The following is a 26,577-nucleotide window of genomic DNA, read 5'->3' as shown; positions in this document are numbered from 1 at the left end:
AGAAAGCCCGCACGCAGCAACAAAGACCCAACGCAGCCAAAAATAAATAAATAAATTTATTTTAAAAATTGATCAGCGGCCCTTAGATATTGTTTTAGCCACGTGATTCTTTATTCACACAAAAGTTTATGGGAAGCTCAATATGTAATAGGGATGAAGCCAGAGCTGCTTCTGTTAAGTGGTGGAGTGGGGTTTCTGGGCCCTATGTACTCAGCTTCTCCCCTGCCCCTCACGGTGCCCCTGAGGCATCTCCCCAGGGTTTCACAGAAGTTAGTTTGAAAAACACTGGCCCAGAGGGTCTCTGATGGCCCTGCAAGTTCTGGGTGTTGATGATACAAGAACCTCCAGGTCTGTGTCTGGGCTTCCTGCCAATCTCTACACTTCATCACAGTATGGGTCTTACACACAACTATTTTCTATTGCACTACCTATGGGACAAGCACCAACTCACCTGACCCCTCAGCCAATAGTCACCTCCCCAGCAAAGTATAGCGGGAGCCTTAATGCACCTTCATCTGGGCTCCAGCTGCTTCCCACACTGGCTCTCACCCACTGTGCTGCCTTTGGTTGTTGTTATCTGCCTGTCCACCACCGAAACCTCTGTGCCTGGGTCACAGTGTCCAGCACCAGGCCTGGCCCAAGGCAGGCACTCAGCACAGTTGGATTGAATGGGTCTCAGCTCAGCCCCTCCTGGCACGTGCTGAGCAGGGTCCAATGTCTTTCCTTGACTCTCTAAGGGCCTCAGTCACCTGGCCCTCGATCACCTCTCCAGCTTCACCTCCTCCACTCCTCACACCACCTGCTTCAGCCACTGGCCTCCTTGCTGCTCCTCAGAAGTGTCAGGAATGCTCCCCACTTGGGGTCTTATCACTTGCTGCTCCTTCTGCCTGAATCCTCTTCTTCACTATATTTATTTATTTATTTAGCATTTTAATTTTTTTCCATTTTATTATTTTTTAACATCTTTATTGGAGTATATTTGCTTTACAATGTTGTGTTAGTTTCTGCTGTATAACAAAGTGAATCAGCTATATGTATACATATATCCCCATAACCCCACCCTCTTGCGTCTCCCTCCCACCCTCCCTTCTTCACTATATTTAATTGGCTCCTCTCTCACCCCATGCAGACATCTGCCCAAACATCACCTTCTTTTTTTTTTTTAAAGGAATTCCTTTATTTTTATTATTTATTTATTTATTTATTTATTTATTTTTGGCTGTGTTGGGTCTTCGTTTCTGTGCTAGGGCTTTCTCTAGTTGCAGCAAGCGGGGGCCACTCTTCATCGCGGTGTGCGGGCCTCTCACTATCACGGCCTCTCTTGTTGCGGAGCACAAGCTCCAGACGCGCAGGCTCAGTAGCTGTGGCTCACGGGCCTAGTTGCTCCGTGGCATGTGGGATCTTCCCAGGCCAGGGCTCGAACCCGTGTCCCCTGCATTGGCAGGCAGATTCTCAACCACTGCGCCACCAGGGAAGCCCCAAACATAACCTTCTTAGCGAGGCCTCCCCTGACCTAAAGGAGCTCCTCCTACCCATCACATTCTATCCCCTAGCCCACCTTACTTTATTTTCCTAGTACTTACTCTACCTGACTGTCAGGGAGTTCTCTCCATGCCCCGTGCCATGGGGAATCAAAGCACCATCTGTGCTGGGGCAGGGGCTCCCTGAAGCCATGTACTTCCTGCTCTTTCTAAGCAAGGTATAACTAGTTTGGTTCACAGTGAGAAGGATTTAGGTTAGACAGGATGTATGCCTCTTTTCTCCCAGATGTCACAGTAATGAACACACTGTGAGATCACGGTCCTACTCCCCCATCACACTGAGTTGGTCAGTAATGTCTGATTCATCTGTGTTCCCAGGGTGGGGCATTGGGTCTGCCCTAGGAAATGAATGAATGAATCACTGCTGAGAATAAACAAATGGATGTAAATCAATTAATTCATTCAACAAATATTTATTGAGCAACCACTATGTACCAGACACTTTTTAAAGTGCTGGACATACAAACTGACAAAATCTTTGCCCTCATGTATCTTATGCTCTAGTTGGAGAGACAGACAATGAGCAGATAATTATATAACTGTTGGGAGAAGCAATCTGCTGTGGGCTCTGAGTCCCTGCAGGTTCTTGCTGGGCATATGCCAAGAAAGCAGGGCTCTGAAAGCTCTTTACCCAGGCCATTTCTAAGGGTTTGTTTTTGCAGCAAGCAACCTTGAGGGTTGGAAAAAGAACACGAAAAACAAGCAACAGGAAAAAGAACAGGCATGCCTACCACTCACTATAAAAGTGGTGAATTTCTAACCTCTGTGTTCCTCTCCTATAATGCCATCCACGAGGTGTACAGGCAAACATGATGGGTGGGTCCTTTGCAGGGCTTGCGGGACATGGGGAAAATGACACAAACAAAGGTAAAGCCACAGCTACTGCTTTTACCTTGAGTAATAATGTCCTTTGTCCCTTACCCAGGAGTTTCATGTCTTCTGCAGCATCCATGAAAAGGTAACAGACTATTACTAAACAGTAATAAACAGTAACAGTTTATTAGTTTGTAAAATCTCAGGTGCTGCCCAGTTCTAGTCAATATGTTAAGTGCTATTGAGAAAACTGAGCAGAAAAGGGGAGAGAGGGATTATGGGAGGGCTTGCTATTTTAGATAGGGTCGTTAAGAAAGCTCCCTCTGATGGGGTGACATTGCAGCAGAAACATGAATAAAGTGAGGAAACAAGCCATGTGACTATTTGGGAGGAGAGCATTTCAGCCAGAGGGAACCACAGGGCCAGGGGTCCTAGAGCCGTTGTTAGAGGGAGAAGGGCAGAAGATGAGGCCAGAGAGACTGTCAAGGGCCAGAACCCACAGAGCCTCAACGGCCCTGTAAGGCATTTGCAATGTACCTGAGTGAGAGGAGAACTATCGGTGGGTTTTGGCCAGGGAAGTGGCCTGCTCTGATTTCTCTTTTTAAAGGATGACTCCGATTGCTGTGTGGAGAATAGCCAGTAGCCCTGGAGACCAGGGTGGAAGCAGGGAGCCAGTGAGAAGGCTCTTACAGTAGACCTGGTGAGAGATGAGAGTGGCTTCTCCTGGTGGTGGGGTGGAGGTGGTGAGAAATGGTCGGCCTTTTGCATTTTAAGAATAGAACCCACAGGCTTGCTTACGGATTGATTGTGAGGTGCGGGGAAGGGGAGCCAAGAATGACCCAAGATTTTGTTCTGAGCAGCTGCAAGGACGGAGTCAATTGAGATGGAGAAGATGTGTGAGGGACAGGTTTGGAAGGAATCAAGAGCACCTTGAATGAGCACGAATGAATGAAAATGAATAACTGAATCACCGAATATCTTCTTTCTCCCAGTCGTGAAATAAAAGTCTTGTCCCGCAGGCAGCAGCACCCTATGTGCCTACAGCCAGCGGTGGAACCTCCCCTCGGAAAAGGCGGTAGTGGTTCCTTTAAGAAGGCCCTGCCCCGCCCCCCACGAAGTCCCGCCCAGGCACTGTCACGTGACCCGCGATTACGCACACGGGGTGGACCACAGGGTGGTTTGAAAGCCCGGCGCGCACCGTACGAGCGGCGGTTCGGCCTGTCCCTGGGATGTCGGTTTTGCGGCCGCTGGACAAACTGCCTGGCCTGAACACGGCCACCATCTTGGTAGGCGTCAGCAGCCCAGATTCGCCCGCCCGCCTTTCCTCCCAGGCTGTGCCTCAGCCGCCAGGTCCCCTGCGCCCTCTGAGGTGCTGGCGTGGGCTATTCTGGCTGGGGTGTGGTGGGCCGGAGAGCCACACTCTGAACCAGTTGGAGTAGCTGCCCTTCTGAGGCTGAGGGACGTCCCCACCAATAAGTGCGCAGTTTCTGATTGGTGGGGTGGCTGGGCGGGGCGACCGCGCGCGGGGCGTGGTGCCGGGTGTCCAAAACTCGGTTTTCCCGCGTAGAGGGGTCGGACCTCCGGGAGAGACAAGGCCTTTCCAGGAAGGGTCCGGGGAGGTAGTGAGTGCTTTCCGGACAGGACCGGAGAGGGTGCAAACCTCGGGCCCTCTGCCGGAGTCCTCTCGGTAAAAGGGTGCCTCGCGCGCTGGAGCCGGAATCTTGGGTTCGCGGCTGTCCGGGCCCTCCAACGGGACTGCTGTGTCCAGGTGTCAGTCTGTCGCCTTCTCTCTCTGGGCAGCTGGTGGGCACGGAGGATGCTCTTCTGCAGCAGCTGGCCGATGCGATGCTCAAGGAGGATTGCACATCGGAGCTGAAGGTGTAAGTAGCCTTATGCTGGGGGTGTCCGATCGCTGGCCTGGGCGCAAGGGAGAGCGGGTTTGGCGGTAGGGGGCCCGCCAGAGAGGCGGGCACAGGTGGAGCCGGTTGACCAACCCCTCGGAGTCTCCGTCTTAACGCGTGATCTGTCCCCGTCCAAAGGCATCCTCCATCACTGTCACACAGTTTTTCTATTTTCCTCTAGCACTTGTCACTATAAGAAGTTTCCATGTTTCTTTACTTGTTTCCAGTCTGCCACCCCTAGGGACACCAAGGTCAGCCCCTTGAGGGCAGGGACTTTGACTTTTGCTCACTGGTGAATCCCCAGTGCCTTGAGCAGTACTTGGCACAGAGTACATGCTCAGATACCCCCCACACTTGGAGAAAAAGTAACTAAAGTATATTTTGTGTTCCTTTTTCTAACTGAGAGGGAGTAGAAACAGCTGCTGGCAGGAGTCAAGTGACTGAATACATGTGAGTGTCATTCTCCCTGATAGAAAGATTATGTTCTCTTATTCTACCTAGTATGGGGCATTTCCAGTTCCCACAGAGGAAATACCCTCTAGGTTTGGATCATTCTCCTTCAACATAATCTTTCCCTCAAAATAAAGATTGTTCATATGTCCATCTGTGCTCTACCTATCTTGCCAGGCTCTTTGGCTATAGAACACCAAACACAATAACCAATAATCTCAAACCCATAGCTCAGAAATAGGAAAGGATAAGAAAAAAAATTAATTTGGGACTTCCCTGGTGGTCCAGTGGTTGGGACTTTGCGCTTCCGCTGCAGGGGGCACGGGTTTGATCCCTGGTCCAGGAACTAAGATCCCGAATGCCATGGGGCAAGGCCAAAAAAAAAAAAAGTCAAAAAAATTAATTAGCATCAGAGTAAATGGAAAATGTGGACAAAATTGCCTGCATTAAACGAGATGGAAACCATTGGCAAAAAAGAGAGAGACACATGACTTGCAAAAAATCTGATGAAGAACCCACTCTGGGAAAAGGGGAAGAAAGCTCCTTTTTGAGTGCTTTGTGCCATTGAGAAATTTAATAGGAACATGAATTTTTAAAAGAAGCGTTCAAAGACCAAATAATAACAGAATGAGAGGAAAAGGGAGGTTGCAGAGCTAAGGACAAAAAAGGTGAAAAATAATACCATATGAGATCTAATAAATACATAGAAACAGCAAGGATCAGAGTAGATGTGGTTAAAGACTTAATTATTTACAAAGAAGAAAGATTTGAAAAATTACAGCAAAAGTGTTTGAAGTGTAATAGAAGAAGACTTCCCTGGAATGAGTGAAGAGTTGAATTTGTCCGTTAAAAAGGGTACATATATCTTGTTCCAGGAAAAATGGACAATTATTTACTTCTGAAGTAAATAATTCTTCAGACTTTTAGGCAGGAGAAGCAAATCACCCATATGGTCATCTGTTCATTTGTTGTCAAGTATTTTCGGCTCTCTGCATTTGGAGTATTTGGCAGGAACCAGCTTTGACCTTTTGTGGTTATGTGGAGCCATGTGACTAGTTCTGGCCAATGAGTTGTGAGCAAAAATGATTGTCTCTTTATTGCTGAAGCATTTAATTGCCAGTGAGAGACCTTCCTCAGTACCCTTTGTCTCTCTCATGTTCTAGAGTGGCAACTTCATTAGCTGAGGTCCGAAGTTATGGTTAGAGCAAAATATAAACGTATATAATAATACCATTAATAATAGCAATATAAATGTACATTTGTAAGTTTTGTCCAAACGGTAAGGTAGATTTTAAGAATGCTAATTTTCTCACTTTTCTTAATAATAGAGAATCAATCCCATATAGGTAAAATTAAAACTGTTAAAAATGATACCAACTTACTCATTTTTTCCATAATCTTTTTTTAATTGGGTTCTTTGAGGAAATAATTTCTTGTGATTAAAAAATAATTTATCCAAAGTTCATCTTTTTTTTTCAGTTCTACTTTAGTTATTTTGCTTCCACTAAATTCAGGTAAAATTAATACTATTATCCTATTTTTATTTATTTTTATTTTTTATTTTTTGGCCGCACCATGCCCCTTGCGGGTTCTCAGTTCCCAGACCAGGGATTGAACCTGGGCCACGGCAGTGAAAGCGCTACATCCTAACCACTGGACTGCCAGGGGACTCCCTCCTATTTTTCGATTACATCTACTGTATTTTAGTGTCTGAATGTGTATACATTGTGTACGTGGAGAGATGTTTAGAAAAATGTTCTAATGTTAATAGTTATTTCTAGGTAACTGAACTTTTAGGAGTATGTGTTTCTTTTTTAACTTTTGTGTTTTGTATACTTTTTGGTATTCTTAAATTATAAGCTGAGGGGTGGGGGGCAGATGAGTAATAGTCATATGTGGAAATGGGCAGAAGTAGAGGATTCAAAAAAACCCTTCAGGTGGGTATTTGACATTCTGAGACTAAGTCCAGGCAAGAATGATGAGGGTGACTTGCCCAAGGTCACATAGCTGATAATTGGCAGACTTGGGATTTGGGGCCACTTCTGTCTTACTCCAAAGAGCTTCAATCTTAACCCCTAAACTTCACAGTCCAACACCCTCCCCGCCTTCTGAGCCTGGTCTCCCTCCCAGCATGCAGTGTAGATGGCTAGCCTCATGCCATCTTATATCCAGAACTCCCTGTTGCCAAGGCAGTTACTAAACTTTCTGACAGGGAGAGTAGAGCAGGAGTCATCTGGATAGGACCAGCTCTGCCCTGCCCCTGTGCTCACCTGAAAAGTCTTGCTTCAGGTGAACAGGAGAGGAGCTCTTGACAGCCTCTTCCCTGTGACGGGTGGCATGTGAACAGTCATTGTGATGTGGGTACGTATTTAGTCCTGCAATTTCTTGTTTTTCAGCCACTTGGCAAAGTCCCTCCCTCTGCCCTCCAATGTGAATCGGCCCCGAATTGACTTGATTGTGTTCGTGGTCAACCTTCACAGCAAACACAGGTGAGAGCCGGAGGATGGGGGCTGCCGGGCTCAGGTAGACCTGGCTCAGGGATGTGCTGGGACAGTGGCCTCACTTGTGATGGGAAGGAGAGGAGACAGGGAGAGGCTGCCTGGGGTTAACTTAGACCGGGAGGAGGGGGGAGCCAGTGGCCAATGCACGATGTTTAAAAGACACTGATAAATGCCAGCAGTGTCATCTGTCATTTGGCTCTCTGAAGCCTACTGTGTATCCCTGACAGCAGGCACAGACATGAATGAAACAGACCCCTGTCCTCAAGGTCCATTAGGGGAGGAGGCTAGACTTTTGAACAGACAGTTAACAGTACCTGCAATGGGTACTGTAAAAAGAAGGAAGCATGGGGCTGTGAGAGCCCAAACAAGACCTCTGACTCTCAGGACTTAGGTCAGGCTAGACTTCCTGGTGGAGGTGACATTTAAATAGACACCTGAGAGATGACGAGAAATTAGCCAGGGAAAGATGAAAGTAAGCAGAATGTTCCAGGTGAAGGGTTAATGTAAAGAGCAGGAGGAGCGTAGTGTGTTCGGAGGACTGTCAAGGCCTGTGCGGCGTCAGAGCCCAGTCTAGCGTGGGGCCGTGGCAGTGGCAGCATGGGTGGTGTTGATGCTGGTGGCCTGATCCGGTCTCCCTGTGGTGCTGGCAACCCTGGGGACAGGTCTGCAGCCAGCCTAGGAAGTACAGAAGAAAGGTCTGCCCTCTCCCTCCTGGGGGACAGCTGGCTAAGAGCAGAACACAGGGACCAGCACAGAAACCAAGGCAGACACCTGGGCCTGTGGTAGGGATCAAGGGAAGGCTGTGGTGGAAACACCTGGGAATCCAGTGGCATAGAGACACCAGATACACGTAGCATCAGGACCAAGTCCAGACCGCACTTCCTGACCAGTTGGAACCGGTCAACGGTGACTTAGGCCCAGGTGGGGCTGAGAAAGGGCTGAGATCTGCCATGGTTGCCAGAGGGCCCTGGCTCAGCAGATCTGTTGCTCTTTGGGTGAGATCTCTCTGTTCACCAGAAGGGACACTGGCCCAAGTCTTTGGAGAGGTCCTGCTTCACAGCCACACTTAGGGGCAGGGCCACTGTTGCTGTTGGCCTCAGGCTGTGTTCATTCAGGCTGAAGCCTGACCTTTGAGATGGCTTTTTGGCCAGGAAACAGCAGGTTCCTTCATCACTCCCTGGACACGAGTGAATGAAAGCCTCAACCCAGAAGGTCAGGGTGCCCTTGCTTAGAGGAAAAGAGTGTTTTCATATGATTGATATGACTTAAAATCACCGTAATCTTATTGGAAAGCAATTCAGCAATACTTATCTACACTTAAAAAAGACACATACTGTGACCCAGCCATTCCACTTCTAGCATCTGTCCTACAGAAACGTTTGCTTGGGTGTGTAAGGACCTGTGGGAAAGAAAATTCACGCAGCATCTTTCGTAACAGTGAACAACTGGAGACCGTTTAAATGTCCATCACAGGGAAAGTAGTTTGTGGTACTGTGTGGTCATTCCAAAGAATGTAACAGAGATGTTGAACCCAGTTAGACCCAACTGGATGCTTGTACATATCACTGTCTGTATTTGCATATGAAAAATATTCCAGAAGAATTACACCCCCAACTGTCAGCAACAGTTATCTCTGGGGAGTTGAAACTGAAGGTGGTGCTGGAGACGGGAACTTTTACTTTTTACTTATACACCCGTGTTTACTGTTTGATTATATTACGAACTTGAGTGACTTTGTAATTAAAAGTAGTTTGGGAAATTCCCTGGCAGTCCAGTGGTTAGGACTCCTCGCTCTCACTGCCGAGGGCCCAGGTTCATCCCTGGTCGGGGAGCTAAGATCCCACAAGCCGCGTGGAGTAGCCAAAAAAAAATAAAGAAAGAAGGAACTACCATATGACCCAGCAATCCCACTACTGGGCATATACCCTGAGAAAACCATAACTCAAAAAGAGACATGCACCACAATGTTCATTGCAGCACTATTTACAATAGCCAGGTCATGGAAGCAACCTAAATGCCCATCGACAGATGAATGGATAAAGAAGATGTGGTACATATATACAATGGAATATTACTCAGCCATAAAAGGGGACGAAATTGGGTCATTTGTGGAGACGTGGATGAATCTAGAGACTGTCATACAGAGTGAAGTAAGTCAGAAAGAGAAAAACAAATATTGTATATTAACGCATATATGTGGAATCTAGAAAAATGGTACAGATGAACCGGTTTGCAGGGCAGAAATAGAGACACAGATGTAGAGAACAGACGTATGGACACCAAGGGGAGAAAGTGGTGGGGGTGGGGGAGCGGTGGTGGTGGGATGAACTGGGAGATTGGGATTGACATACATACACTAATATGTATAAAATGGATGACTAATAAGAACCTGCTGTATAAAAAAATAAAATTAAATTAAAAAAGAAAAAAAGTAGTTTAAAGATATGAAAGGACAAAGTATTCCTCTAGGGCTGTTTCCTGTCACCCTCCTCTCGTTCTCTGGCCTCTCTGGGATCAGAGGCCAGGCAGCTTCTGCTTTCTCTGTTGTGAGGTTTGTCCTCTGCTTTGTTCTCTCGCCCTGGCCACTGCAGCCTCCGGAATGTTGAGGAGTCCCTGCACCATGTGGACGCCACCTTCTTCCTGGGGAAGGTGAGCTTCCTCGCCACAGGCGGTAAGTGCATCCCTCCCCCGCCGCTCACCCCCTCCCCCGCCAACCCAGGGCAGGCTGCGGCTGGGCCTGTGGTGGACTCCTTGCAAAGGCAGCCTGGGTGATGGAAAAAACATGCATTTTGGAATCTGATGTTGTCAGTCTTTATAAAGCAAATCAGCTGATCAGTCTGCCAAGTTAATTCCGCTGAGATAACGGCTTAGAGGTGCCTAGTGGCTCTCTGTGGCTTTCAGAGTAAAATCCAAACTCCTGTAAAGGCACAGAGTATTTTGCAGTTTGGCCCCTGCCTTCCTGTCTTATCTCCTATTACTCTTCCCTTCTTTGGCTCGGCTTATATTTCTCTGAGACCTGGTAATATTAACAGTGGAAATAATAATAGCTACCCTATATCGAGCACTCACAATAGACCAGACACTGTCCTAAGTGCTTTGTTTCTATATTACTTAATCTTCACGACAGGTACTACTGAAGTAGGTACTATTTTCTCTGTTTTGCAGCGGAGGAAACTGTGGTCACGAGGTTAGGTAACTTGCCCAAGGCCCCGCAGCTGAACAGTTGTAGAGCAGAGATTCACACCTAGAGAGTCATATTCCAGAGCCCATGCCTTTAATGATTATACCATGTGGCTTCTCTCAAATACTTTTTCCTCTTCTTTATCTCGCTAAGCCCTATTTTCTGCCTCCTGGGGGACCTGACCAGCCCTGCAGTCTGGGCCCTCAGGGTATCCATCCCACACATGCCTCTGTCAGAGACTCCTAACCCTTCTACCTACACTGATGGTGTGTCTGCCCCGCCAGCTGCACTGTGAGCTCCTTGCAGGAAGGGCCTGGCACGGATTATTCTCAGCAAGCATTGGTGGATAAGTGAACACCAGGTCACTTCTGTGTATTCATTCATTGAATCTCTATAGTAACTCAGCAGGGTAGGGGTTGTTACTATCATTTCATAGATGAGGAAATTCATGTTTTTATTGAGCACTCTATCCAAGCCCCTTCAGCCTATTTTCTGATTTGATGATCTTGACTGCCCTGAAAAGAAGGTAGAACAGGACTGTCACCCCACTGACTAGTAAGAAACTGAGGCCCAGAGAGGGGAAATGAACTACTTGGCCCAGTGCTTCCTAGATGACAGCCGTGAAGGTAGAGATTACAGGCCGTGGCTTCTTTGCAGCTGGGCGGGAGAGCCACTGCAGCATTCACCGGAACACCGTCGTGAAGCTGGCCCGCACCTACCGGAGCCCCCTGCTCTTCTGTGACCTGGAGGTGAGGACCCCGAGCACGCGGGTCGAGGGACGGAGCATTCAGCGCACAGTGGGCGTGGCAGGGATGCTTCTTGGAGGCTCGTTGCGTCCCCTGGTGAAGGGGATCCTGATGTGGAGACGAGATCCTCGTTTGAACCCTGGCTCTCCTGCTCACTGCCCTGGCGTGGGTCACCGTAAGCCTTGGGTTCGCACATATAAAATAGGGTGATGCTCCATGTGCATCTTGAGTTCTGCTCGTGCACCAGGCGCCATCACCTCTTGCTTTTGCGTCGTTCTCTCTACTCGTAACTAAGTCTTGTGCGTGTAACTAAGTCTTGTGCGTGTACCTGTGGGTCCCTGTTAATATCTCACTTCCCTGCTGGGGTTAAGTGCTCTGAGGCCAGGCATCTTGTCTGCCTCATGAACCAGCAGTAAAGGTGCCCAATGTCCCCCTTACCTCCCTGGATTACAGACCTTGTCTGGTCCCAGCCTGGGGCAGGGGGTCTAGCAGGCAGCAGAAGGGGAGGCTGGGTAGGTGGGTAGGTGGTTGGATGGATACATATGATATTGGTTCTGCCCTGACTTGCTTCTGTTGGTGTTTCTCACGAGGTGACTGCTCATTGTGGGGTTAGCACAGCAGATTTCTATTTTGCTGTTGAATTTTGCTCTTCAGCCTCTCTTTGTGCAGTACGGAACCTGATGACTTTTTGCTAAAGGGTCCTCAGCAGGAGTTGACGCTGCTGCCTCTGGGCTCCCAGGGCCTGGGCTGCCCCACCCGCACACCAGGCCTGCTCAGTTGGTTTTGAGATTCGTTTTAAAGATTTGTGTTTCTGCTCTGTTCTGGGTCTTGCACCTGTTCCCAAAAGCAAAGTGATGTCGTAAGAGGGAACTGAGTCAGTATGTGGTCCCTCATCACCAAGGGTTCTTACTCTGGGGTCTGTGGACCCCTCTAGTCAGAAGGGAGAAGAATTCAGGGGATTTGCGGACCTGGACGAGAAAAAAAATTACTTCTTGTTTTCACTAACCTCTAAGAGAAATTTATCATTGTGAATGTAGGCAAGAGATGTCAGTAGCATTAGCAGAACCTGTGACTGTTTGCAGTGGAAGCGGCGGACATTGCCATGTCCCGTGGGGATTGGGGCAGATCTCATTACTACTCCGACACTGCAGAAGTCATTAGACCTGCCCTAGATCTCATTCAGTGCATCGGTTAAGATGTACAGATTTGTGTTTCACATTTGATGACTATTTTAAGAACCCCGACTCGACCGACGCTTTGATCTCACAGGTAGGACCTGAGGCCCAGGGCACCCCTGAGGGGCCTGTCCCTGCAGGCTTTCCTCACAACAGGAGAGGCGAGACGTGCTCACAGTCACACAGCTAGTAAGTCAGCGGAAGAGCCAGGTTGGTGTGCAGCTGTCTCTTTCCTGTCTTAGCGGGCTGACTGTGTGGCTTTGAACAAGTCGACCCACCCCCAACACACACACACACACACACACACCCACCCACCCACCCACCCACCGTGCCTTCTCTTGGCTCTGAAGGGGAATCGCCATCTTTGCTCCACAGCTGAGGTGCGCGTGGTGGTGCAGTTCTGTGTGTGGTCAGGAGGTGGCAGGCTGTACCAGGTCCTGGGTTGTCCTCTAGCCTGAGAACTTCTCTCAGAAAAGGTCTGTGGCCGACTTTCTATTTCCAGCCAGCAGCAGCCCTGCTGAGAACCTAGACCTGGCATTCTCTCCCACAAAGCACCCAGTGTTTGCACTGTCAGCACTCCTCGTACCGCTGCTGTCCTGTTCGGGGCACACTCCTCCGCTTAATCGACTTGGAGCCTCACCATATTCTGAGGCCTTTGCGTGGCAGGAATTATGAGCCCCGTTTTACATATGAGGAAACACCCAGGGAGGTGTGGGATTCGCCCAGTGAAATTATTTCCCAGCTCCGCTGATCGGGTCCTGTGCTGGTCCCTGAGAACACAAATGCTTCAGACGTTGGCCCTGCCTCTCAGAATCAAGCAAAATAGACCGACATGTAACATACGCAGCAGCAGAAGGATTTGCAGAGCTTTGGAAGCCTGGCAGTGGAATTCAGTCATTCCTTCCTGTAGGTGACGGGGCAGTCATGATAGGGTCAGAAGTGGGATTTGGGGGCCACATCTCTGGAGTATGATGTGTGGATGGGAGGAGGCCTGGCCAGAGGCAGGAGGGCTCGGGATGAGGCCGCTGCGGGAAGCAGACTGTGGAGTCCGAGTGAGAGCTGAAGCAGTTTGGAGGGATAGTTCAGAGGCAGAGGCCGCAGACCTCAGAGGATTTATTCAACAAGTATTTCTGGACTTCCCTGGTGGCGCAGTGGTTAAGACTCCGCCTGCCAATGCAGGGGACACGGGTTCGAGACCTGGTCCAGGAAGATCCCACATGCCGTGGAGCAACTAAGCCCATGTGCCACAACTACTGAGCCTGCGCTCTAGAGCCCGCGAGCCACAAGTACTGAAGCCCTCATGCCACAAGTACTGAAGCCCGCGAGCCACAACTACTGAAGCCCACGTGCCTAGAGCCCATGCTTTGCAACAAGAGAAGCCACCGCAATGAGAAGCCTGCACACCGCAACGAAGCGTAGCCCCCGCTCGCCACAACTAGAGAAAGCCCACGCGCATCAACGAAGACCCAATGCAGCCAAAATAAATTAATTAATTAAAAAAAAAATAAAACAAGTATTTCTTACATAATCTACAGTGCACCGAGCACTGTTCTAGGCACTAGGGAAGCAGCATAGAGCAGAACAGTTTTAAAACTCCCAATTCTGTTCTAGTGGAGGAAACAAAGTGAGGAAGTAGAATGTATGGCATGTTAGAGAATGGAGATGTGACCTGTCAGGTGGTGGTAAAGTGGCAAGATTTACATAGGGGTTGAAGGGGCTCACTAAAAAAAATGAACTTTAAGTAAAGACTTGAAGGAAGGTGCCGGGGAGCCTCCTGTTGGAAAGGCCTACTAGGTTGGAGAAACAGCAAGTGCAAAGGCCCTGAGTTTGGAACTTGCCTGCTGTGTTCAAGGTCCACAGGGGGGTAATGGGTGGCTGGAGCAGAGCTGTGGGAGATGAGTCAGAGTGACCGTGGGGCTTTGTGGGTCGTAGGACAGGTGGTGGCTTTCACTCTGAGTTAGACTGGAGCAATGGAGAGTGTGGGGCTGGGGGGGTGGGGGACACAGCCTGACTCGGGTTTTAAGTGGGTCCCTGCAGCGGTTGGGAGGAGAGTGGACTGAAGGGAGACAGGGGCAGAAAGAAGGAGATGGGCCTGGGGACTGTGTCTGGAAGAGTTAAGCATGGCCTGGGCGCAGTGGTGTCTGGGGAAGAGGGAGATTAGATGGTCTGTGATGCTGGGTGTTTCCAGGGCCGGGCCGACAGATGTGCTGATGGCCTGGATGTGAGACAGGAGAGGAAGAAGAGTCAAGGTCGACTCTGGAGTTTTCAGTCTGAGCAGCTGGAAGGACGGGGTTGCCTGTGGCTGAGATGGGGGCGACTGCTGTTTGGGGGGACTCCCAGGAACTCCGTCTCGGACACACTAAGACAGGAGTCTGTTAGGAGTCTACCCAGAAGCCAAGCGGGCAGCGGCACACGTGTGTCTAACACTCAGAGGAAAGGTCTGGAGATGCAGTTTGGGCATACTCAGCAATTAGATGGTTTGAAGGTCACGGAGCTGGATGAGGTCACCTGGGGACCGAGTGTGGGGGAAAGAGATGCAAAGGCCAAGCCCTGGGACCCCCAGCAGTTAGATGTCACACAGAGGAGGGAGCGGCCTGCGAGGTGAGAGGAGAAGCTGCGGAGGGTGGGGTCCCGGGAGCCAGGTGGAAAAGGCCTGTCAAGGAGAGGGAGCAGCTGCGTGAGATTCTGCTGAGAGGAGACTCAGTGCGAGTGAGGCCAGTGTGATGAGGACTGAGACGTCGCCTCTGGACTTAAAACCCAGGATGTCATGGGTGGCAAATGGTGGAGAAAGAGCAGGAGGGCGTGGGGCTGCCTGGTCACCAGCTTGGGTGACTGGGTGGATGGTGGCGCCCTTTCCCCAGTTAGAGAGGGGACAGGGGAAGGGGGAGGTGCTTCTGAGGGCACCTGTTGGTCAGGGGAGAACATCTGAGCATCACTGTTGATTCTTCAGCATTTATAATGAGCACCTCATCTGCCCGCACCATCTGGTGCCAGGCCCTAGGACAGTCTTGTCGCCCCGCCTAATCCCACAGCTCCTCTGGGCCCACCAGCCCTTCAGAGACCCTGATACAGGAACCGTCTGTTGATGGTGCCTCCCTGTCCTCGGAAAGGGCCGCTCTCTACCCACCCCTCCCTTCTCTCCCTGTGAGCGTCTCTCTCAGACAGATGCCAGGGAAGGAAGCCTTTGGGGCCTACTCTACCCCAGCGTTGGTTGGGACTAGCCCTGGTTCAGATCCCAGCTCTGCAGTCACTGACTGTGTGCCTCTGGACAGTTGACCTAACCTCGCCCGCCCAGCTTGCTGAGCCTTCATTTCTTCTGGAGCAGGGGTCATCGTCTCTGGTATCCCTGGAGGGTGTTTAAAGGATTCGGTAAGCTGAGGTGGTTGGAAACGGCTCGGCGAGGTGTGGCGCGGACAAGGGCGTGGCCATGCTGGGCAGCGGTGCCCTGAGCTGTCCCCACATCCCAGCGCCCCGCTCCCCTGGGCAGCCCGCGGAGCTGCTCCACGTGAGGGCAGCAGGCCCCTCACCGCTGTTCTCTGCTCTTCCTCTGCAGATAGGAGACTTTCGAGTCACCATGGCGCAGCGCCTGGTCCGCATGCTGCAGATCTGCGCCGGCCACGTGCCCAGCGTCTCGGCCCTGAACTTGCTGTCCCTGCTGCAGAGCTCTGAGAACCCCTCCCTGGAGGACCTGTGAGGGCCACCAGCCCCCGGGCTGCCCCTCCCCATGGCTTGGTGGCCGGCTCAGTAAACAGTCACTGTTGCTGGCGCTTGACAGGCCGGGGTCAGCGGGCAGTTCCCTCAGGGCCCAAAGTCCTCGAGCTCCAGCGGGGCGTGCCGGGGGCAGAGGGTGGGGAGGGAGCCCAGCTGGTGGGACTCCAGCCCCCTCCCCCTCCCACGCTCACTCCAGCAGAGCCCCAGGTCTTCATCCATCTGACGTGTTCTCTCTCCACTTAAGACTTCAACTGAACAGAGGGTCCGTGGCTAAAAAAAGTTTGAAAATCACTGGTCTCGTCCACCACTCTGATTCTGCAGATGAGCAAACTGACTCAGAACAATTAGGAGTCGGGTAGGGGGAGCTTGGACTCTATGAGCCCAGTCTGACTCCGCATCCTGGCCTTGCCATGCTTATAGGACCTGGTTGTTGCCTCTTGGGGCCTCAGTTTTCCCAGGTGTGAAATGGAGATTGTTCTACTTACCCTGTTGCATTGTGAGGATTGTATGAAATGGTGGAGGTGAAGTGCCTGAGGTTGTATTACTCTTGCGCTTGTTTGAGTGCTTGATGTATTTCGTAATAAACGTGTTAATGCTTACACAGTGCCAGGTAAGCACTCAATGAACAGTTATTTGAACTATTATTTGAAATCACACAGAGCTAAGTTCAAAAACTGGTGCACATCCAGGAATTACACTGTGAAGTCTTAAGGTTGTGAGAATTCAGTGAGAGAACCTGACCGAGGGCTGGTTTCTGGGTTGGCAGCAAGAGATTGTGCAATGACCATTGCTTTCCTTCTCCTTTGGGTCTCATTAGAATTTGTGGAAGTGCTGGGATTAGAATCCAGAAACCCTGGCAGCAAGGTCTGTGCTCCTGCTGCTCCGCTATGGCCGGCTGGGCACGCATGTGAGAGCTTGGGGGTGAAGAGGAGGTCTGGTGGGAGAGACCTCAGGAAGAGAGCCAGGTCCCGGCTACCCTGGAGCGTGACAGCGCCCTCCCAACCCCACCCAGCTTGTGCCCCGGCCTGTCCTCCGTCCTCAGGCCTCAGGACCGACGACCGGCCCTGCTTGATGCCTTGGACGGTGCCAGCACTGCAGGGCCTCTGCTTTGACGTCACCGTGGCAGCCGCAGCTTATGCTCTCCACTGAAGGATGGGCCAACCTGAAACTCGGCGCAGGCGTCATAAGGGTAGGGCCCGCCTTTCTCCTCTCCTTGGGTTCCTTCCAGACCTGGCCCAGCGCCCCACCCCTCGTGTGTGCTCGGTAAGGTTTGCAGATGCCTGGCTGGCTTCCACGGATCCCCTCAGCCCGCCGAGAGCCTCAGCTGCCAGCTGTGGAGATTCCGGTTCAGGTCCCAGACGTCACCCACCCGACCTTCTCAGAGCTTCACACTTTACAGAGCCCTTCTCACACAGTCGCTCCTGCCACCCTCCCCACAGACCTGTGAGGTTGACAGTGTTTCCCCATTTCAGTTAATGAAACTGAGATTTGTCATCAGAGGCTTATCCACAGTCGCACAGCTAATCGGAGGCAGAGACAACCTCTGGCCCCAATTCTCTGCTTTTTCTCTCTGGTTGTTCTCTTAGGCACCTAATCGTTGAACAAAGGTTTGGGTATCTCTGCTGGGCAGGCCCTGAGCTGAGAACACAGAAATGGTGGACACACAGGCCTTGAGCCAGAGAAAGCAGCCGTTTGGAAGGGCAGTCTCCCATTAGCACAGGGGGAGGCTTCACGGAGGGGAGGGCGAGAGCAGGCTAGGGGCCCCGGCCCACCGCAGGAGGGGGGTGGTGCAAGCCTCGGGCTCCAGCAGGCCTGGGGCACAAGGGTCGCCCAAGGACTCCCAGCATTTGGGAAGGGAAGCCAGCTTCTGTGCTGAAGTTGGGGTGGGTCTGGCTTGAAGGAAGAGGCTGGCAGTAAAGGTGGGCGGTGAATCTGCGGGGAAGGGCAGGATCAGCAGAGGTCCAGGAGGCCGGCCTTCCGAGAGGGCCCCCCCCCCCCCCCGGGGCTCCTAGAAAACCGCATTGTCTTCAGCCCCTCAGGAGCCTGGGCCACAAAGGGCGGGGCTTTGCAGGGCTCCGTGGAGGGGTGGGGGAAGGGGAGGCCTTTGGGGGATGGAGCATGGTGTCCAAGCAGGAGAGTGCAGCGGTGTGGGCACAGCCTGCCTGCCTCTTCTGGGCTTGTCATTTTGCCTGGAGACAGGTGGGGTCCTCCCCATACACCCGCCCCCACCCCGAGCCAGCATGAGGCACTCTCTCTCTCTCTCTGGTCCCTGTGCCACGTTTTCTTCGCCACCTGGTGCCATTTAACAAGAGAAATGGCGTCACGTTCTCCAGCCGAGGATCTGGGAGCCTTCCAAGTGCTGGGGGAGCGCGATGCTGTCACTGCTGTCAGCTCCAGCGAGCTTGGCGGGGGGGGGGGGGGCCCTGGGACCCAGAGGCCGCCTCTGCCTCACAGCAGAGCTGACCAACCCCCAAACAGCCGCCGGCCACCCTCGGGCCCACTGCCCCCAGCCCGGGAGTAGGGGCCAGCAACATTGTCCAGGAGACAGTTTGACGGAGGGAAGTGACGGAAGACCAGTCTTTATGCCCCCGTGGTGCCCGGAATTGGCGCTTGGTGCTGTGGAGGGAGACAGGAGAGGCTGCACTTGGCTTCTTACTGATCTCCCCATCTCAGGCAGGTCACTTATCCGCGATGTGCCTCAGTTTCCTCATCTGTAGAATGGGGTCAGGCTAATTGATGCCTTTCTTCCAGCCGGTTGTGAGGACTGAGACTGAGAAGCTGTTATTTTAAACATAAAACTCCAAGCAAATGGAAGACTTCTGGGGCTGGCCATGGTCACAGGGTGGTCACGTTTGAGGCAGTTATTGAGGGTGGGCATGGACCCCTGGGCAGCAGGTCCGAGTGGGTGGGCAGCCCAAGGCTCCCGGAAGGGATGCCCTTCTGCTGGGCCTGGGAGCTGCCCCGGTCCAGGCCCTCTGAGAGCACAGAGGAGGGCGTGGGGCGTTCGGGCCCCCGCCGTGTGGATGAGGCGTCCAGGCTGTCAGAGGGGCTGGGCTTGTTCAGGGTCACAGGTTCTTTTGTGTCCTCAGGCCACCTGGTTGTGGGCAGCCCTGGAGCCCAGGCCCAAGGAGCTCACATTCTCCGTAGGAGGCGTCCCAGACCCAGGCATTCAGGCCCAGGTCTGCCCAGGAGTCAGGGCCTCCCTGCGGGGAGGGGGCTCCGCAGCATGGCACCTGTGTCTCCACCCCTCAGCGAGCAGAGGGGAAGTGATGCAGTGGGAAAGGACCCGGCCTTTGAGTCCCATTGACTTGGGGTCTGCGGCCAACCTGCAGTGTGACCTGGGGTGGCTTACTTCCCATCCCTGAGCCCCACGGCCTGCTGAGGTTCTCGTGAGCTCAGAGAAGCTGAAGTGCCTGACACCGCAGCTGCCGCATGCACACCCTACACGCGCCCCGAGGGTTGGGTGGTTGGGTGGTCGGGTGCAGGGGTTCTTGAGGTCAAGGCCCCCTCACACCCGGTGCCAGGCCAGCACAAAGGGACCCTTTCCAGAAGGTGCCTGCTGACTTAAACCGCACACCCCCCCCCCCCCCGCCGCCTGCCATCCGTCAGTCTCCCCTGGGGCCGAGCAGAGAATCATTGTGAAAGGACTTCTCACAGACACTTGGAGAGGCTGAGGGAGACAGTGTGGTGGGCTCTGCACATCCCAAATCTGTGAGTCCTGCTTGAGTGTGACCCTATGGATGGGGGGTCCCTGAGGACCAGCTCTGGGAGGGAGAGGGGATGAGCAATGCCCAGGGCCCCTGACCTGGGCAGGAGGCAGCCTTCCCTGGGGGGTTCTGGGAGCTAGCATTTGGTGGAGGCTTGGTCTGACTGCATAACAGCCCTGCCAGGCCAGGCTCAGAGGGGGTGCCCAGCACTTGGTCCTCTTCTGTGCCGGACCTGACCCCACCCCCCCCAGTGTCATCGACCCCCAGATGTTGTATCGTGGGAGCAGTGGTGGGAGAGCTCAGGGGCCGAGGGGCTGCCGGACTCATCCCTTTTCCTTCTGAGCTTGCTCTGTTCTTTGCAAAGTAAGAATCACGATTCCACCTACCCCCACAGGATTGAGGCAAAGGATTCAGGTGACACGTGGGGCACAGGGCCAAGCAGGTGGTAAGCGTGCACGCCGCCACCTTCCTGGTGCTGTGCCAGCCCCTGGGCCTTGCCTGCTCCTCCCCAGACGTCTTCCGGGGTCACTCGCACCTCTGTGCCCCTGTTCCGAGGTCTCACCGGGCCTTTCCCAAGTCTCTGGCCCTCCCTGTCACCCTTCGGTCCTGAAGTTTTCTCCCCAGCACTTCTCACCTCCTCACCTACTATATGGTTTTACTGTTGGCATTTTGTCTCTGTGGTTCCCTGCTGTCTCCCCAGAACCTAGAACAGTGCCTGACTCGTCGCAGGTCTCAGTAAGTACCTGGTGTCTGAACCGGAGCCGGCCTGTGTGTTCACACAGGGCCAAAAGCCCCCAGGAGGCCCCGAACCAGCGGCCAACTTGTCCCTCCTGTGTGGTGCCCTGAATGACGCCTGGGGAGGGATGACCGCTGGGGAAGTTCCCTGCTCCTCCCCCTCCCCACCCTAGCCTCACCGCCTCTGTCCACCTTACACACCTGCAGGCCTGGCCCCAGGAGGTGGGGACTCTTCCCTGTGGCCGTGAGGCTAAAGGGCCGGGTCTCCTTTCTGACCTCACATGGAGGGCCCACGTCCCCCAGCCTAGGGCCAGGCTGAGAGAACTGCTGGGGCTGCTCTGGCCAGGAACCCCTGGACTGCACGTGTGTGTGTGTGACTGTGCAGGGGGAGTGGGGGCTTGAGGCTAGGCAGAGAGGGCCTGGAAGAGCCTGGGCAAGGATTTTCTAACTGCCTCATGGACAGGCATGACCTGCCCTTGTATAACTTGGGTTCAGGGGAGAGGGGCCCCGGGGGCTCTCTGGCCTCACCAGGACTTTGTACTGATCTCCCTGCCTCTCCCACCCTCTCCCAGTGTCCAGAGGCCCAACAGTGCATCCTTCCCACTCCCCGGTGAGGGACACTTTCTGGCAGTGTGCTGTATGTCAGAGCTAATACGTGAGAAAGGCAAAGGGAATCACTACTCTGGGGGCTCCAGCTGCTGTGACAAAATAAGATGGAGCGAGAGGGACTTCCCTGACGGTCCAGTGGTTAGGGCTCTGCGTTCTCACCGCCAAGGGCCCTGGTTCATCCAAAAACAAAAAACAAAAGATGGAGCAAGAGAGCCAGCACAGCCCTCAGGACGGGCCCAGGGATGGGAAAGGCCAACGGAACAATCCATACCTCGTGGCCCCTCTGTGAAACACAAAGCCTGTTTTTCCTCTATGCACGTACACGAGAGTTTAAAGGCATAAAAATAAGACTGGGATGAAAGACTCCAAAGAGAAAACAGACTCCCTCTGGGGGCGGCAGGGAAATGCCCCTTCTTACTCATAGACTTCTGTATTGTTTGAGGGTTTTTTTCATGAGACTGTGTTCAGATATTACTCACAAAATGACAAATAAAACTAATTTTTAAGTACAGAATACATGCATCCCGGGTCTCAGAGCACTTTCACATCCAGATCTGGGGGGCTGGGTCTCTCAGCCCCTGGGGACTGCCCCCACCATGACACTGAGCTTGTCCAACAGGCAGAGTTTCCTCACTTCCCCAGTCCTGTGCTTGAGGCACGAAAGGCATAGGCCACACTTCGTAGTCGGCTGGACACAGACCCCATTCAGGCCACCTCGAACGTGCTGGGTCATCCCTTTGCCCCTCAGATCCCCTATTTCCCCACCTGAAAAACGTACATGATGATAGCACCTGTGTCAGAACCATGGGGACGGTGTTTGGGGGCGGCATTTTAGGGATACAGATCAAGGGAGACTCCCTTTTCCCTGACAGACTCAAATTAATCGTCTTTTTTAAAAAACTCATCAATGAATGAAAATTTGAGAACACTGATAGATTCAATTTGAAGGGTTTTTCAGCAACAAAGTCCCTCATTTTCTGCTTCAACATGCATTGAGGTGATGATACCAAATTATTTAAAGTAAAAACTATCGAAAGAACAAGGGAACTTTGCTTGAACCACATTGATTTTAGAAACTTTAATTCTTCTCTCTTGCTCACATCTCATAGTTAAAAAGTGACGTAGAAGACGAATTTTAAAAATTAATTGACTTAAGAGCTATGTGAAAAAAAAAAAAAGAATACGTTGAGGAATAACTTTTTACCACGTTGGTCTGATGGTGAAATTTCTCTTCTTAACTCCTAAATCGTCCAAGCAGAGATTCGAGGCCTCCCGCTTCCCTGTTTAGGAGGCGCAAGTGAAAAGGTTTTTTCCGGGGTCAGGTGCCCGCACACTCCATTGACACGTGTCCTGTTGCCTGCTCTGTCCTCAGCGCCTGGCTGTTCAGGCACATGGGAGGCACCCAGGAAACCTTTGTGTCAAACCTTTGAGTGTCTCCGCTTCTCCCTCAAGGTGGCCTGCGCCAGGGTCCACGACCAGCAGCGCCACAACTCTTCCTCAGAGTCAGAGCAGCCACGGTGAGATGAGACAGAGGCCGGGGCAGCCCCTGCAGTGATGGCTCAAGTAAATGACCCCAGACCTGGCTCCACCCTCACCCAGGGATAGGTTCCCCCTCCAGGCTCCCGAGACCCATCCCCCTCCACTGGGGCTAAAAGAGATGCCTGATGCGAGTAAGGGCCCTGCAGTCCCTAGGGTAACAGGTAATAACAGCATCCGTAGCAATGGCGATGGGGCGGGGATTGGGGCACAGTCTTCCAGCCTCGCCGCCGCCCCTCTGCCCCATGGGAGGGCCTTCCCTGCCCTGACTCCTCTCCAGCTCCGGGCTCCCCACCCCCACACCACACACCCACTCTCACACCCACACCCACCGCCCCAGACCCACTTCTCCTTTGCAGTTGCCCCACCGCCTACACCTTCCTGCCACGGAGTTGCTGGCCCGTGGGTAGGGGACGGAGAGGCAGTGGGCCAGGGCTCCTCAAGGCCGTCCAGCTCAGGGTTCTGTGTGAGTCCTAGGGTCCCCGGAGCCAGAAACCTGGGGACCAGCCTTGCTCCCCTCACTCCATGGCATCCCTCTTTCCTCCTAAACAGCTGCTGGCTCGTTCCCTGGCCCTGGGCTATGGTGCCAGCCTCCATGGTGCCAGCTCTGCTCACTTTGTCCAGTCTCCAACTCCACAGCAGCCGGGGAGAGGGTCCCTTCTAAGGCACAGCTCGGAGAATCTCTCCCCCACTCAGACACCTCCTGGGGCTCCTCACTGCCCCAGACCTGTGGCTTGAGGCCTGGCCCTGCCCATCTGCAGCCTCCCCCGAGGCAGTGGCCATGCCTGTTCCCAGAGCAAGCTTCCCCTTGCCCCTCTCTGTGCTTCTGCCCTCGCCCATCCCCTCTCTCTGCCTGGAAGGTTCCCCTCCCCCTTGAACGGCTAAAGATCTACTCCTACCCCTAAGCCCCCTCCCTGCCCCCGGGACAGTTACTCTTTCCTCTGTGCACCTCCAGCCCTGAGTGCTTAGGGGTCTGGTATGGCCCACCATGAGGCTCTAAGTCCGTGCTCCATTCTGAGGCTCTCTGCCAGCCCCTGCCCCCAGGGAGGGGGCAGCATATATCCAGGAAGGTCGAGGGGGCTTGTGTGTCTGAGACTCAGTCTGAGAGACACAGGTGAGAGACAGGTGGGTCTGCCCCAGACACCAGGGAGTAGAGACAGACAGGAGGGGCCTCGGTGAGACACAGAGGCGAGCAAGCCTGGACACACACAGCCCTGAGAAAAAGGAGTCGGGTGGGTGAGCTGCCTCCTGCCTGCTGGGCGTTGGTCTGTTCGTCAGTCTGTTCGTCTGTCTCTTCATCTGTTGATCTGAGTGTCCCGCCTGCTTAGGATCTGGAGACCGAGCTGTCCCTGGACCTACCCCGTCTGTGCCCTCTATTCCAGACAGTGGTTCCTCGCTAACCATAGTCAGGCAAATCTGACTATGACACGCCTTGCTTAAAGCCCTTCATGGCTCCCCAGTGCCTTTCCAGCCGGAGTCCCAGCTTCTCTCAGTCAAGGGCCTCTGGTCCCAGTACTCCCTGGCCTTCATATTTAGGCCCTTGCTCACACTGGGCGCTCCCCTAGACCTCACTCCACCTAGCAAACACCTTCTCATCTCCTCCACAAAGCTTTCCTGTCCCCTCCGTGGTGATCATCTTCGTTGATGCCGCTGCCGCGAGGCATTGTCTCCCCCATCACCACCTCCAGTGTGGGAGTCGTCTGGGGCCTGGTACAGTGTGGCCACTCAGGATGTGTTTGATGAACTGAGCAGCTCTACCTGAGAAGGACAGGAGGGCTCCCCGGAGGAGGCAGGTGGGGGGAGATGATGGCTGGTGAGCATGGTCTAGGACTCTGGGCTGGCCTTGGGGAGCAGGACAGAGGAGGCCACCCAGAGGTCTGTGTCCCGATTAAGGGGCCCATCCTGTGCTCCCCAAGAGCAGGCCCTGGTTTGAGCCCCAGCCTCATCTCAGTGCCCAGCAGAGGGCCCGCCCAGTGGTTGTCTGGGGGTGATGGTTGAATGGAGAAACCACAGATAGAAGGTCTGGGGTGCCGGGGCCCTGGCTAAGAGTGGTCCCACCTGGTCTCACCCCAGCAGGCAGGAGGGCGGGTTGGGGCGGGGTGGGTGGTGGCCCCGCCCGGTTTCCTCCCCACAGGGCAGCAGAGACCAGACTCAGTGCTAGCGGGGTAGGCAGACAGGCATGGGCTTTGGCAGCGCGAGGCGAGGGGCGAGGGGCCTGAGGGGCAGAGACAGGCCGGCCGCCCCGCAGTGCCTGGAGACCCAGTGCTTCGACCCGCTGGTTCGCAAATGTGTGGCCTGCAGTCTCCTCCGGACGACAGAGCCTAGACCGGGTAAGAGTTGAGCCGTGCTGATGGATGGCACGCAGGGCGGCCCTGAAAGGGGAGGGAGGGTTCTGCCAGGAGGCCCCCACCCTACCAGAGTCGCAGGCATGACCCCCCCCTGTCCCAGGACGTCGGGGGCCATCGCGATAACGGGCGAGGAGGGGGGCCTGTGGGCCGGGGCCTGGATGGGGACCAGCCATCGCCGCGTGGCCCTCACGGCCCCCTCTCTCCCCCTCCCCCTGCCCTGCCCCGCCCGGCTGTCCCTCCCCTCCGCGGCCCAGCCTCGCCTCCCTCCGACCCTCCCCCTCCCCGCTCCTCTCTCCCCTCTGCCCCGTGCTCTGCCTGCCCGTCCCCTCCAGCAGGCGGCCCGAGCAGCCTGGCGCCCGGGACGGCGCTGCAGCCGCAGGAGTCGGTGGGTCCGGGGGCCGCCGCCGAGGCCGAGGCCGCGCTGCCGCTCCCGGCGCTGCTCTTCGGCGCCCCCGCGCTGCTGGGCCTGGCGCTGGCCCTGGTCCTGCTGGGCCTGGTGAGCGGGAGGCGCCGACGGCGACGGCCCGGCGCGGCGGCTGCCCCAGAGGCCCTGGAGGCCCCGGACGGAGACCAGGATGGTAAGTTCCGCGTCTAGGGGAACCGAGAGGGCTGGGGGCCGTCGGAGGGGACACATGGCCCTTGAGGGGCAGGGGCAGAGTAAAGGCGTGGGGGAGGTCTGAAGCGGAGGCAGGGCTCTAGGGGGTGATGCAGACAGAGGGGGCGAAGAGTGCGCTCTGAGGGTCTCAGGCTGAGCAGGGAGAAATAGTCCTGCCCCAGACCCCGGTCCAGGCAAGGGACACAGCTCTGGCATCCCAGACTTGTGTGAGGAAGAGACACGAGGCTGGGGAGCCCGGTGGAGGGAGGGGGTCTGTCCTGCCCTCTCTCTGGACAGCCAGACTGGTTCCCACCCCTCCTCTCCCTCTCCCATTTTGCCAGCGCTCTCAGCATTTCCTGTCCTGAGGGCCGATCATGTGCCACCCCTCGCCAATCCCGCCAGTGGGGCTCCATCAACTGACTTCTCTCTCATAAGTCAGAGGGCTGTTCCTCCAGGGAGGCTTCTGGAACAGGGATGGGGGAAGGCTGTGACCCAATCCTGACCCTGCATTCCCCTCCCACCTCCCCAGAGCCCCTGGACAGTGACAGCATCCTCTCCCCGGGAACCCTGGATGCCACAGCTCCCATCTGGCTTCCGCCCAGTGAAGACCCAGCTACCACCCCACCTGCCCACAGCGTCCCTGTGCCAGCCACAGAGCTGGGTTCCACTGAGCTGGTGACCACTAAGACGGCCGGCCCGGAGCAACCATAGCGACAGAGGGGGCAGGAGGTGGTCCCTGCCCTCCCTGTGGGCCATCAGCCAGGGGCTTGGAGATTGAATTCGGTTCTTCACCCCAGCTCCCACCCGTCCCTCTTCTGGGAGCCATGCTGCTCCCCGGCTAACCCTGCAGAACCACAGGCACCGCAGACCACAGCATTCAGACTGCATGGCATCGTATGGCATGTTAGCATTTGGCTTAAAATCATACCATCTATGGCAGCCCTCAAAGGTCATGGCTGAGCTCTGTGCTTTCGAGTGGTTGGGGTACTCTGAGTAGGAGGGTTTTTTTAGCATGGGGAAGCCACCAT

General features: G+C 54.1%; 2 protein-coding genes across 2 annotated transcripts; both read left to right on the top strand.

The window, feature by feature from the left end:
* The first annotated feature begins 3,514 nt into the window (after window positions 1-3,514).
* CENPM (centromere protein M) lies at window positions 3,515-16,639 on the top strand. The gene is made up of 6 exons (XM_036864657.1): window positions 3,515-3,640; window positions 4,155-4,234; window positions 7,102-7,194; window positions 9,798-9,877; window positions 11,045-11,136; window positions 15,862-16,639. Exons 1-6 carry the CDS (start codon window positions 3,584-3,586, stop codon window positions 16,000-16,002), a joined length of 543 nt encoding a protein of 180 aa, XP_036720552.1. The 5' UTR covers window positions 3,515-3,583; the 3' UTR covers window positions 16,003-16,639.
* An 8,146-nt stretch (window positions 16,640-24,785) lies between these two features.
* Window positions 24,786-26,260, top strand: TNFRSF13C (TNF receptor superfamily member 13C). Its single transcript, XM_036867482.1, has 3 exons — window positions 24,786-24,936; window positions 25,290-25,532; window positions 26,073-26,260. The coding sequence occupies exons 1-3, from the start codon at window positions 24,786-24,788 to the stop codon at window positions 26,258-26,260; spliced, it is 582 nt and encodes a 193-aa protein (XP_036723377.1).
* Window positions 26,261-26,577: the final 317 nt, after the last annotated feature.

The sequence above is a fragment of the Balaenoptera musculus genome, chromosome 10, assembly GCF_009873245.2.
Source record: "Balaenoptera musculus isolate JJ_BM4_2016_0621 chromosome 10, mBalMus1.pri.v3, whole genome shotgun sequence".
NCBI classification, from domain to species: domain Eukaryota; kingdom Metazoa; phylum Chordata; class Mammalia; order Artiodactyla; family Balaenopteridae; genus Balaenoptera; species Balaenoptera musculus.
Note: the sequence above shows the minus strand (reverse complement) of the source record. Positions and strands in the feature narration are given on the sequence as shown.

Excerpts from the sequence above, each read along its gene's own strand:
- CENPM (XM_036864657.1), top strand. The coding sequence starts at position 3,584 with ATGTCGGTTTTGCGGCCGCTGGACAAACTGCCTGGCCTGAACACGGCC. Across the intron at positions 9,878-11,044 it reads GAGCTTCCTCGCCACAGGCG|CTGGGCGGGAGAGCCACTGC; the intron begins GTAAGTGCATCC and ends GCTTCTTTGCAG. Across the intron at positions 11,137-15,861 it reads TGCTCTTCTGTGACCTGGAG|ATAGGAGACTTTCGAGTCAC; the intron begins GTGAGGACCCCG and ends CTTCCTCTGCAG.
- TNFRSF13C (XM_036867482.1), top strand. The coding sequence starts at position 24,786 with ATGGGCTTTGGCAGCGCGAGGCGAGGGGCGAGGGGCCTGAGGGGCAGA. Across the intron at positions 24,937-25,289 it reads GACGACAGAGCCTAGACCGG|GCGGCCCGAGCAGCCTGGCG; the intron begins GTAAGAGTTGAG and ends CCCCTCCAGCAG. Across the intron at positions 25,533-26,072 it reads CCCGGACGGAGACCAGGATG|CCCCAGAGCCCCTGGACAGT; the intron begins GTAAGTTCCGCG and ends CCCCTCCCACCT.